The following is a 13,726-nucleotide window of genomic DNA, read 5'->3' on the forward strand; positions in this document are numbered from 1 at the left end:
TTGCTGAGGAGAGCTTTACTTCCAAGTATGTGGTCAATTTTGGAATAGCTGTGGTGCTGAAAAAAATGTATATTCTGTTGATTTGGGGTGGAGAGTTCTGTAGATGTCTATCAGGTCTGCTTGGTGCAGAGCTGAGTTCAGTTCCTGGGTATCCTTGTTGACTTTCTGTCTCGTTGATCTGTCTAATGTTGACAGTGGGGTGTTAAAGTCTCCCATTATTAATGTGTGGGAGTCTAAGTCTCTTTGTAGGTCACTCAGGACTTGCTTTATGAATCTGGGTGCTCCTGTATTGGGTGCGTATATATTTAGGATAGTTAGCTCTTCTTGTTGAATTGATCCCTTTACCATTATGTAATGGCCTTCTTTGTCTCTTTCGATCTTTGTTGGTTTAAAGTCTGTTTTATCAGAGACTAGGATTGCAACCCCTGCCTTTTTTTGTTTTCCATTTGCTTGGTAGATCTTCCTCCATCCTTTTATTTTGAGCCTATGTGTGTCTCCGCACGTGAGATGGGTTTCCTGAATACAGCACACTGATGGGTCTTGACTCTTTATCCAATTTGCCAGTCTGTGTCTTCTAATTGGAGCATTTAGTCCATTTACATTTAAAGTTAATATTGTTATGTGTGAATTTGATCCTGTCATTATGATGTTAGCTGGTTATTTTGCTCATTAGTTGATGCAGTTTCTTCCTAGTCTTGATGGTCTTTACATTTTGGCATGATTTTGCAGCGGCTTGTACCGGTTGTTCCTTTCCATGTTTAGGGCTTCCTTCAGGAGCTCTTTTAGGGCAGGCCTGGTGGTGACAAAATCTCTCAGCATTTGCTTGTCTGTAAAGTATTTTATTTCTCCTTCACTTATGAAGCTTAGTTTGGCTGGATATGAAATTCTGGGTTGAAAATTCTTTTCTTTAAGAATGTTGAATATTGTCCCCCACTCTCTTCTGGCTTGTAGGGTTTCTGCCAAGAGATCTGCTGTTAGTCTGATGGGCTTCCCTTCCAGGGTAACCCGATCTTTCTCTCTGGCTGCCCTTAACATTTTTTCCTTCATTTCAACTTTGGTGAATCTGACAATTATGTGTCTTGGAGTTGCTTTTCTCGTGGAGTATCTTTGTGGCATTCTCTGTATTTCCTGAATCTGAACGTTGGCGTGCCTTGCTAGATTGGGGAAGTTCTCCTGGATAATATCCTGCCGTGTGTTTTCCAACTTGGTTCCATTCTCCCCGTCACTTTCAGGTACACCAATCAGACGTAGATTTGGTCTTTTCACATAGTCCCATATTTCTTGGAGGCTTTGCTCATTTCTTCTTATTCTTTTTTCTCTAAACTTCCCTTCTCGCTTCATTTCATTCATTTCATCTTCCATTGCTGATACCCTTTCTACCAGTTGATCACATCGGCTCCTGAGGCTTCTGCATTCTTCACGTAGTTCTCGAGCCTTGGTTTTGAGCTCCATCAGCTCCTTTAAGCACTTCTCTGTATTGGTTATTCTAGTTGTACATTCTTCTAAATTTTTTTCAAAGTTTTCAACTTCTTTGCCTTTGGTTTGAATGTCCTCCCGTAGCTCAGAGTAATTTGATCATCTGAAGCCTTCTTCTCTCAGCTCGTCAAAGTCGTTCTCCGTCTAGCTTCGTTCCACTGCTGGTGAGGAACTGCGTTCCTTTGGAGGAGGAGAGGCACTCTGCTTTTTAGAGTTTCCAGTTTTTCTGTTCTGTTTTTTCCCCATCTTTGTGGTTTTATCTACTTTTGGTCTTTGATGATGGTGATGTACAGATGGGTTTTTGGTGTGGATGTCCTTTCTGTTTGTTAGTTTTCCTTCTAACAGACAGGACCCTCAGCTGCAGGTCTGTTGGAGCACCCTGCCATGTGAGGTGTCAGTGTGCCCCTGCTGGGGGGTGCCTCCCAGTTAGGCTGCTTGGGGGTCAGGGGTCAGGGACCCACTTGAGGAGGCAGTCTGCCCGTTCTCAGATCTCCAGCTGCGTACTGGGAGAACCACTGCTCTCTTCAAAGCTGTCAGACAGGGACATTTAAGTCTGCAGAGGTTACTGCTGTCTTTTTGTTTGTCTGTGCCCTGCCCCCAGAGGTGGAGCCTACAGAGGCAGGCAGGCCTCCTTGAGCTGTGGTGGGCTCCACCCAGTTCGAGCTTCCCGGCTGCTTTGTTTACCTAATCAAGCCTGGGCAATGGCGGGCGCCCCTCCCCCAGCCTCGCTGCCGCCTTGCAGTTTGATCTCAGACTGCTGTGCTAGCAATCAGCGAGACTCCGTGGGCGTAGGAGCCTCCCAGCCAGGTGCGGGATATACTCTCCTGGTTCGCCGTTTTTTAAGCCCGTCGGAAAAGCGCAGTATTCGGGTGGGAGTGACCAGATTTTCCAGGTGCCGCCCATCACGCCTTTCTTTGACTAGGAAAGGGAACTCCCTGACCCCTTGCGCTTCCCGAGTGAGGCAATGCCTCGCCCTGCTTCGGCTCACGCAGGGTGCGCGCACCCACTGACCTGCGCCCACTGTCTGGCACTCCCCGGTACCTCAGATGGAAATGCAGAAATCACCTGTCTTCTGCGTCGCTCACGCTGGGAGCTGTAGACCGGAGCTGTTCCTATTCGGCCATCTTGGCTCCTCCCCTAAAGGTATAATTTCTATAAAATAACGTTTTTTTACACATAGGAAATGTATGTGACATTTGACAAATATATATATATACCCATATAACCGTCAGCCCAACAACAAAAAATAGAACATTTCTCCTTTCCCAGAAAGCCCTCACTGTTTTTTTGCTGTCTTCTTCCATAGCCCTGAAACTCTTATCTGATTAGTTTCATCTGTCTTAGAATTTCCTTTATATGAAACACCAAGTAAGTACTTTTTTCTGTCTGCCTTCTTTCACCCAGTCTACTGTCTGTAAAAATCATTCATGTTTTTGCGTCCATTAGTATTTTGCTCCTTTTAATCACTAACATTTTCCGTTGTATGAATGTACCTCCATTTTTATTTTATTGGCCTGTTGATGACATTAAGACTGTTTCCAGTTTTTAATTATCATGAATAAAGTTGCTATATACAAGTCATGTACAAGCTTTTTTATGGACATAGGTTTTCATTTGTCATATTTATCTGGGAGTAAAATTCCTGGGTTGCATGGAAAAAAAGTTCGTTTAATTTTATAATAGACAAATTGTTTTCTAAATGAAGGCATGATCTTAGTCTAGTAATGTTTATTTACTTCTATCAACATATGTGTTTGGTAAGTTAATTTTTTGGATAATGAATGATACTGTAATGGATATTTTTTCTCACTACTTCTTCCTTTCTCCCTCTTTTTACACAATTAAAAAACTAAAGATAAAAGTTGGCTCTATGGGGAAAGATTTTATTTTTTATGTTTCTGGCAAATTTGAGATTTCTGTAAAATTCTTCATAGGCATGTAAAACAGAGTAAGTATATTTTGTTTAACTTTTAAGGCAGGGTATTATTCATTTGTTAATTAATTGTTTAAAATCTATAATTATGGGTAAGGCAGTGATACAAAAGGAAGAAAAGAAAAATCCCAATTTATTCATTACATAAGAATGTGTCAATGCGTTTTGAATGAGAAAAGTCATTTTAAACTCCAAATACAAAGATGAGCAAGACGATTTTTTAACCTCAGGAATGGTATAGTAGGGAAAAAAGTAAATGTATGTATATCATTAGATTCATACAGTCAGGCTGAATGTGGAAAGGGCTTTAAGAAAGTTATTAAAATTGTTTTTAAATTCTGGGGAAGTAGAAACATTTCCATCTAATAGGAACAGGGCAGTTTCACAGAGGAGTTGGAATTTGGACTGAGTTTTGAACAGAAGAGAATTTCGATGGGCAGATCAGGAAAAGAGCAGTTCAGGAGGAGGGAACGGTGGGCTGTGGAGCATGGGCGACCAGAAAGGCAGATTAAGTTAAAACAGGGTTGACAAATTGGGAGAACACAGGATTAAGGGACTGGAATTTAAGTTTAGATTTGCTTTAATAAAGAAAAATGTTACTTTGTGATGAGAGAAAATAAGCTAAAAATTAAAAATTTAAAAACCTATCCACTCTGAGAGATTAATTAAAGATGGGGTCTGCTAATGTGTTACTGAAGTGAACTGCAGAGTACAGCCACTGGCATTGATGAGTCTAGATGCTGTGAGAAAGATCATTAGCGCATTGACAATTCTAAGTAGCTGGAGACCTTTTAAACTTTCAACTTCCATATTTTTAGTAATTTTTCAAATGTGATTAATTTAGCCCATGAAAACACACCCCATCATTGATATAACCAATCATTATAATTATTTATTCGACTGGTGTACTTTGTCTCTAAATGACACGTTTCTATGAAAAAAAGATCAGTTTCACTAACTCCTCAGGCTTCTGGCTGTGACTTTTCATAAATGTCTGTATGAATGTAAGCTATAACTTTGCTTCATTGTTGTTTAGATGACTTTAATAATTGGTTTTACTTACTGACTATGGGCATTTTAATACAAGATTCCATTTTAAAAGTGTGTACTTGTAGCTTATCGCAACACAGTGACCAAAGACACCATATTCTTACTTCTGGAATCAATTTGTGGGCATTGTTAACAGTATCTTCACAACTGCACTAGTCAAGCAATCAGAGCTAAGCTTTCAAAGCAGATTAGAGGAAGCTTATTAGCAATAAAATATAGTCAAAATATACCAGGCATAATCATATTTTTATGTAGTGGAATTACCTCAGCACATGGAGAATCTAAATTAAATGAGTTCATAATTGAGGTTTGTGTGCAAGGGAAAAGAAAATTCGTCTGTTATGGAAACTCTATATATTTTTTACATTATAGCCAAAGTCTTAGTTACCTTTTGAGGGTATCTGTAGGTGCCATTAAATTCAGCTATCCTCTTCTGCTGTGGGTATAAGCACATGGCAAACCCAGGCAAAAATTAGAAAAATAAAAAGGATTGTGGAGAAATGGAGATATAAAAAATTAAGAGAAGAGGCAAGCTAACTCCCTTATCCATTTTTTTCCTCAAGGTTATTAACAGAAATTATTTCCAACATAAATGTCCATAAATAGTTTTGAAAATCTAGAAAGAAATTGCATTTCTACTTTAAAAATAGCTTTCTATGGCTGAAGGTTTGCTTCAGTTGTTTTACTGTTCCCAAAGCCAGCTGGTTCTGGGTCGTAACAATTTGATACTTCAAACCAATGGTTTGTGCTCATTGGCTCCCTGGTGCAAACAGGGAGATAAATGCTACTTAAGTAGTAGGTGAATGTAATTTTGCACTTTAGAAAATGTCTGCATGTTTATTAGAGAAGTGAATGCTGAAATCAGCGAACAAAATGTAAAGTGAGCAACTAAGAAATATTTATAAGAGCTCACTTGTATTATTTAACTGTGTAATCCTCTATCTCATATATATGTAATACTTGCTTCAAGTTCATTATAGCTCCCGGGCCCAGTACATCCTAGTCCAGTTCCAACCATGTCTAATTTTAAAATAGCTATGCTCACTTCAAACGAAGATGTTGCTATAGCTTTATTTTATTTTATAGGCTTCAATTTTAAAGTTGTATCACCTATAGATAACAAAGACAGCTTTCATGGACACCTCAATTTAGAAGAGTCTTATAGGCACTTTGTGAGATAAAGTGTAAGTGTATGTGCTAATCAGATAATTCTTTTACTAGAGACTTTAGGTGAAGATAGCAAATCTTCTAAAACAGACTGATAATTAAACTGGGTTGATCATTATTGGGTTCATTATTATCAAATTGAAATATGCTTTATTTTGTAATGTTTAAAATGTGTTCTTAAATTCAGTAGAATATTAATATTATATTATACTTTTCCATTTTTAAATCGTATTAAAAATAGCAAAAATATTACTTCTTCAAAAATGCTTTATACTTCATGTATATTACTGATTTTAAGTAAAAGAACAATTAAGACAATTAGCCAGACCTATTTATGAGTAGCTCTAATTGGAGCAGCTTGTTGCCGGACCCTATTTAGTGGTAGAGATAAGGTTGAGATGGCTGAATAGTTCATCTAATTTGAAATACTTTGGTGTCACATGGACCTTTTCCTGAATACCATGGCTATGTACTCACTATTTGGGCAAATACTGGAAATGAACATATATTTGCCTCCGTCAAAATGTTTTGTAAATGTTCATTTAGACATTGACATAAATAAGGCAGAAAGGTTAATGGAAAAAAAATTCTTTTTCTTTAAAAAAATACATACACATACGAATTTTCTCTCTTTTAGTTGCTAACCTGCTTTTTAGATTAGTCCATGGTTGTCTTGGAAGAGGTGTGGGAGAACAGGGTGAAAGCTAAGGAAGGAATTCTATGCAAAGCGTTTCTGATTCTCTTAGTATTTTGTGGAACAGCATGAGACATGTCTTCCAGTTGTGTAGGATAAGTACAGCCCACTGAACACTGCTTACCAGCAGTTTACCACAAGCCAGTTATAACATCAAAAACATCGGAACCCTTTCTTTTCTTCTATATTTGAATAATGATAAATTCCTTCATGCTGTGTGAGCAGTATTGAAGTGTGTTTCTCTGCAGGTAAACTTGGCAGTGTCTTATATAACTACACTCGATGGCAGTATTACTTAAACAGTGTGAAATACACTGTCTGATAAAAATTGTATCACAATTTGGAATGATGTTTATGCAAGTGGATAGTCTGCCAGTTATTTTATAGTCTAAAAAAATGAACCTGTAAGGCTACAGTATAAAATCCAAGTCTTTATAGTTGTATATTTGTAGTGAAAACAACCGTGGGGGAATAATATAAGCTTAATCATTTGGTGATAAGTCTACCAACTATTAATGATGAGAGATAACCTATCTGTTCTTTATTTCTAAAATAAGATGTGTAATACAGCTAATTAGTCACTATTTTAAAAGGAATTTAAATATGGTTTTCATTGAAATTAAAATATTTAATTGCATGTGTACCTAATGCCTAATTATTTACATGTTGGCTGATGTTCTCTATTATGTAACTGCTGTGCTGTTCTTAATTGCTGCTAGTTCATCTCCGCCCATCTCCCTTGGTGATGATAGTCCTGCATTTCATGGCAATTTTCAATAGCAGTTTAATGGTCCTAAGTGGGTAGCATAATAGCCAGGTGAACAACAAAAAAAAAGAAAAACAAAAAAACTATTTGGCAAATTGGGTTATGAGAATTGAGACCAAAACTTTCAGTCCTTGCCAATTTTTTTTAAACTTCAATTATCTTGATTCATATTGCCATTTGTTGGGTTGGTAGGCACTCCAAAATAAATATAATAATCAGAGAGAACACTAACTGTAGGTACTAGTTTTAGCAACTGAAACAACTGGCGTTAAAATCACTGAGCTTCTGTTACATGAATACCTGAGTATTATGTGGCTACTTCTGAAATGGAGTATGCAGTGCTCTTATAATTGGGCATTTCAGTTGAACACTGCTTCAGTAAAGTAACTGGCATTTCAAGTCTTCCTTCTGTAGTGATTGCTTTGTCTTTATTCAATGATTGCTTTTTTAAGTTAGAATCTGGTTGCATAGTGCTCCATGGTTCTTTCCTATGCAGTGGTGTTTCTCAGTGTTGATGTGGAGAAGCCAGGAGACATCCTACAACTCTGAGAAGCATTTGATGTTGGCAGCAGTGGCTGTGAGGTTAGCCCATGAACTTAGGGCTAGAGGTGAGTCTTAACCTTCCAATTCAGCATCTTTTCCATCTGAACATTCAAGTCAAATGGGAAACCTGTTGGCCCTCCAGCTGGATCTTTCCACTGTTAACTGGAATGAATTGGATAAGTTATAAGGCAGATGGTAAGATTGGATCTGATGGGATGGAGTTTGGCGAAGTGGAAACTTTTAAGCATTAGGTTTGAGGTAGCTAGGGAGTGTTGACCTCTCTTTCCCCGTGACATTATCCTCACATTTGTTTTTATTCCACCATATCTACCTTGATCCACCTGATTCTTTTCATTTTTTTCTTTCATTCTCTTTGTGCTGGCTTTCTTTCCTTTTTTACAATCCCATGGTATCTCATCATCTCTTCTTGTCCTCCCATTCTACAAATAGAACATGAAATTGAAGACTTTTTTTAAAAAAAAAACTAATAACAGAAGTAATATATGTTTACTGTGTACTTACTACAATTAGAAACTATATATAAACAAAAAAGAGAGCTTGCCCATCAATCCACATGCAAAATTGGTTGAGTACCTTGAAGATTTGTAATAATATAGAGAGAAGAACATTATTTTTCTTAACTATTTAAAAGTGTATTCTGCATTCTCAATTAAAAGTCATTTTATCTTTTACTTCTTCTTTTATTCCTTTTTAAGCAACAAATGAATTAAATTTCCTTTGTTTTATATATGGCCTATTAACCTCAATGGAGAAAGAGGCTCCCCTTGTTTGCTTCAGGACTTACATATTATTACAGTTAGTCCTTAGGTAAATGAAATGAAAATGAGAAGAGCTTCACATCAGCACTAGTTCTTCCCCATGGAATTTTAGTTTCTCCACAACCACTTTACTGAATGTGTATAATTGTAAGAATTATTTCATTTTCTTACAACTTTTTTCTTTATTTTATACTCTCACCCTATTATCTGTCCTTTTCCTTTTTTTTTCTTTCTTTCTTTCTTTTTTTTTTTTTTTTTTTTTTGAGACAGGCTCTTACTCCGTTGCCCAGGCTGAAGTGCAGTGGCAGGATCATGGCTTATTGCGCCCTTGACATCTCAGTTTCAAGTGATCCTCCCACTTCAGCCTCCTCACTAGCTGGGACTACAGGCTCTTGCCACCCCACCTGGCTAATTTTTCTATTTTTTTTGTAAAGATGGTACTTTGCCATGTTGCTCTGACTGAACTCCTGGGCTCAAACAATCCTCCCCACATCGGCCTCCCAAAGTGCTAGGATTATAGGCATGAGCCACCGCACCTGGCTTTTATATTCTTAATATTTCTTGTTTCTTCTATTTATTTTCTTTACTTTAAACTCGTTGTTATAAAGTGGTATGGGTTAATCAAGAGTGATGGAAAGATTAGCTCTGTTTTTCTGTGTGTGAGTGAAAGATTTAGAAGTAAGAAAATATAATTATTCTTCTTCCCAAAGTGATGATGTTTACCAAAACACTGGTAACATTACTTTAAATTTCCTAAATTTATAATTCAATTTAGTAAAGTAGGACTTCTGAAATGAATTTTTAGATATATTGGGGAAAAACAATTCAGGATCTAAGGTAAACTTTTTAGGATGTATATATATTTGCATGCCATTCATGGTTGTGTTTATCTGAAAACCTAATACATTTTTATCATAAAAATCTACATAATTCTAAATCATCTCAAGTGAAATTAGAATTAATATAAAGAAATAAACAAATATTGGAAGTTAAAATTTTCAGATTTATTAGGTGTTAAACTGAATTTTTCATCTTCTACTCCTATCCTCCCATAAACACTATCTAGAAAATTGTCACCCAACCTATTGTAGAACTAAAAACCTAGTGGTCTTCCTCATCTTCATTGTCTTCATTATCTCCACTACACGAAACATTCTCTTGTAACAAATATAATATTCACAGCATTGTGCAAAAAATGTACATTTTAAATTTCTAGTATAAAATTTGATTTGTGACTCTGAGCCCCCAGTTTCCTTAGGGCAAACAATATGGGTGCTTTCAGTTAATTTTAGTCCAATCCAGTAATTTTTCAGTTACTTTTCCATTTAAAACAAGTAGTTCGAGGTTCAGCCTTCTGATCATTTTCCTGATATGGAATCTGGGAGCAGCAGGGAACATAAGTAATGTCACGGTGTCAGGATTGGGAGGTGTGCATTTTGGATCCTGATTAAATGTATCAACGTAGGTAATATATTGTGATTGTTTCAAATAGTGGAGATCAGGAATCCTTCCTGGTACAAATTCAGTTCCCCACAGTAACCTCAAAATTAACTTCAAACCTACTGACTTCAAATCTGACTCATGATGTTTCTCCTCTCCCATCACTTTTCACTGTGTTCTGCTGATCTCCATACTGTTTCCTCAATGATGGGCCCAAAAAATGCTGGAAGTTTTCTTCTGTTTCTGTCTTTGAGAATCATGAGGCACTCGTTGGGATTGTGGTTCTGGGATTGTTTCCCTCTTTGTATGTATTTATGTATGAGCCATGTACAATCAACTGTTCTCTCAATATCAAGAGGTAGCAATTTTAAGTGTTCTATGTTTTAAAGTTTAATGTATAACTTACGTCAGTCAATCCTGATAATACCACTATTCTCACTAGTCATCAACATCATTATCATCATTGTCATCATCATGTAACAATTATATAATGGTTAATATTGGCCACAAATCAATCCTAGTTCCTTAAAATCTATTAGTTGAGCCTTATGAAACTGCCCTTTTTGTCGGTTCAAATGGTGAGTAGAAGCAATTTCGTATGGGTCAACTTATTATTACTTCAATTTCCTTACAGGCTTACAGCCAACACAGTGATTCAGGCCACCATCATCTCACAACTAGAAATCATCACTGTGGCCTTCTAATGCATATTCTTGCTTGCAGTTTAGCCCTCCCCCATTTGTTTGTTGTACTTCAGCTAGGTTAAGCTTTATAAAACACAACAGCATTGAGCTATTCCTCTCTCTAAAATGCTGTCATGGCATCTGATTGACCTTAGTATAAAATCCAAGCTCTGTTAATGTGATTTATAAGTCATGTAGCCATACATCCCAGTTAGTCTCTGACAGCCCTGGTTTACAACTGCTGCCCCAGCCTAATTAATAGTGGTGCTCCCTTTATTCTCAGAAGTGGACTGGTTTAGATGATGAATTACATGACCACCTTATTTATAATGTACCTCATGCTCTGACCTGTGCAGTTCTCTCCAGCCTCATCTCTCACCACTTTTTAAATCACAAAAATGAGCTGTATCCATTCTGAATTCCTTTGGATTTATGGAATATATCACTGTCTCTTTCAGTTCAAAGCTTGTGCCCATAATGTTGTCACTGCCTAAAACATCTCTCTGTTAACCTGACTAATGCTTGCCAATTTTCATGCTCATTTTTCTTTTTTTGACGGAGTCTTGCTCTGTCACCCAGGCCGGAGTGCAGTGCTGCGACCTCAGCTCACTGCAACCTCCACCTCCCGGGTTCAAGCGATTCTCCTGCCTCAGCCTCTAGAGTAGCTGGGACTACAGGCGTGTGCCACCACACCCAGCTAATTTTTGTATTTTTAGTAGAGACAGGATTTCACCATGTTGGCCATGTTGGTCTCGATCTCTTGACCTCGCAATTCGCCCGCCTCGGGCTCCCAGAGTGCTGGGATTACAGGTGTGAGCCACCGTGCCGGGCCTTCATGCTCCATTTTTATAGTTTCTCCAAGAAGCACTTTCTGACCTCTAGACTAGTTTGAATATTCCTATTTTCTGTACCCATATTGGCTCTATTCTTCCCCTAATCAAACCCTTTTCCCAATTAACCATGTTTACATCCTAGTTTATGTGCTTCCTTTTAGCATGTACCATTGTTTCTCTAGGGCCTTATAAGTATTTGTTATAGAGACATTACATATATATATATTATATATACACGTGTATATATATATTATATATACATGTGTATATATAATATATATATACACGTGTGTATATATATATTATATATACATGTGTGTATATATATTATATATACATGTGTGTATATATATATTATATATACGTGTGTATATATATATTATATATACATGTGTGTATATATATGCATATATATGCACACACGTATATGACAGTATGTGTGTGCACATGTTGAACAAATTCATGAGACAAAATACAACTTTAGGTTGCTTTTGGACTTTGACATCTGCTCTTGACTTTTTATGTTGAGAAAGGGATGTTGAGAGTATGAAGGACTATAGCAAGGGAGAAGAAGAGAAAGAGAGACCAGAAAAGGGCTGATTATTGAATATCAAGAAAGGAACACATAGAAAACAAGTAAGAGGCTTTGAACTGACAATTTGGATGGACAACTATATTCCGTTTCTGATCATCGATCCTGTCTTTGCACTATTGCTTGCACTTATCTTAGCAGGGGCACTTAAAAAGCCTGAAACGCATATCTTGCCTGCAATGTACAAACTTATCAGAACATCTCATATAGTAACATAATTTTCAGTATAAGTATAGATAGGAATTACGTTTAAATTTGAGTAAGTATTGGACTAAGATTATCTCTCCTTTTTTAAAAGTTGGTAAGTTATGTTAAACAAAAACAAAACAATTTCTAAAATGATGACTAAAAGTGAGGGTTGTTTAAATCCATTTTATAAGATTTACTTCCAGAAGATGAAAGTGGGAAGCTGAAGTGGCCTATCATTTCTAAGCTATTTTTGTAGGTTGAATTGCATCCTTCAAAAAGAAATGTTGAAGTCTTAACCCCAGGTAACTATGAATGTGACCTTATTTGCAAATAGGGTCTTTGCAAATGTAATTAATTTAAGTTGATGTCATACTGGTTTAGGGTGGACCCTGATCCAATATGACTGGTATCCTCATAGAAGAGGGGAGGAGATAGAGAAATACAGAGAGAAAGCTGTGTAAAGATGGAGGCAGAGATGGGAGTGGTGCATCCACAAGCCAAGCAATGCCAAGGAAAGAAGCATGGACATTTTTTCTTACTGTGTCTAGAAGGAACCAACTAGGCTGACATTTTGGTTTCAGAGTTACAGCCTCCTGAACTGTGAAACGAATGTCTGTTTTTTTGTTTTGTTTTGTTTTGTTTTTTTTTTATTATTTAAGTTTTAGGGTACATGTGCACAATGTGCAGGTTAGTTACATATGTATACATGTGTCATGTTTGTGCGCTGCACCCACTAACTCGTCATCTAGCATTAGGTATATCTCCCAATGCTATCCCTCCCCTCTACCCCCACCCCACAACAGTCCCCAGAGTGTGATGTTCCCCTTCCTGTGTCCATGTGTTCTCATTGTTCAATTCCCACCTATGAGTGAGAGTATGTGGTGTTTGGTTTTTTGTCCTTGTGATAGTTTACTGAGAATGATGATTTCCAGTTTCATCCATGTCCCTACAAAGCACATGAACTCATCATTTTTTATGGCTGCATAGTATTCCATGGTGTATATGTGCCACATTTTCTTAATCCAGTCTATCTTTGTTGGACATTTGGGTTGGTTCCAAGTCTTTGCTATTGTGAAAAATGCTGCAGTAAACATACGTGTGCATGTGTCTTTATAGCAGCATGATTTATAGTCCTTTGGGTATATACCCAGTAATGGGATGGCTGGGTCAAATGGTATTTCTAGTTCTAGATCCCTGAGGAATTGCCACACTGACTTCCACAATGGTTGAACTAGTTTACAGTCCCACCAACAGTGTAAAAGTGTTCCTATTTCTCCACATCCTCTCCAGCACCTGTTGTTTCCTGACTTTTTAATGATTGCCATTCTAACTGGTGTGAGATGGTATCTCATTGTTGTTTTGATTTGCATTTCTCTGATGGCCAGTGATGGTGAGCATTTTTTCATGTGTCTTTTGGCTGCATAAATGTCTTCTTTTGAGAAGTGTCTGTTCATGTCCTTCACCCACTTTTTGATGGCATTGTTTGTTTTTTTCTTGTAAATTTGTTCGAGTTCATTGTAGATTCTAGATATTAGCCCTTTGTCAGATGAGCAGGTTGCGAAAATTTTCTCCCATTTTGTA

At 37.2% G+C, this 13,726-nt stretch overlaps 1 protein-coding gene across 6 annotated transcripts in view; it reads left to right on the plus strand.

Moving 5' to 3' along the window:
* The window catches only part of LAMA2 (laminin subunit alpha 2), a 631,365-nt gene that overhangs the window by 25,990 nt on the left and 591,649 nt on the right, over window positions 1-13,726 (plus strand). For 2 of the 6 annotated variants that reach the window (XM_055391634.2, XM_055391636.2), the window contains exon 1: window positions 7,575-7,694. The exons of 3 other annotated variants lie outside the window; for them this stretch is intronic. In XM_055391634.2, coding sequence (XP_055247609.1) covers window positions 7,577-7,694 — 118 coding nt within the window. In that variant the 5' untranslated portion in view covers window positions 7,575-7,576. Of the gene's footprint in view, window positions 1-2,272; window positions 2,620-7,574; window positions 7,695-13,726 lie in introns of those variants that run through there. One more of the 6 variants, XM_055391629.2, reaches the window with a different exon arrangement.

Source organism: Gorilla gorilla, chromosome 5, assembly GCF_029281585.2.
Source record: "Gorilla gorilla gorilla isolate KB3781 chromosome 5, NHGRI_mGorGor1-v2.1_pri, whole genome shotgun sequence".
Taxonomy (NCBI): domain Eukaryota; kingdom Metazoa; phylum Chordata; class Mammalia; order Primates; family Hominidae; genus Gorilla; species Gorilla gorilla.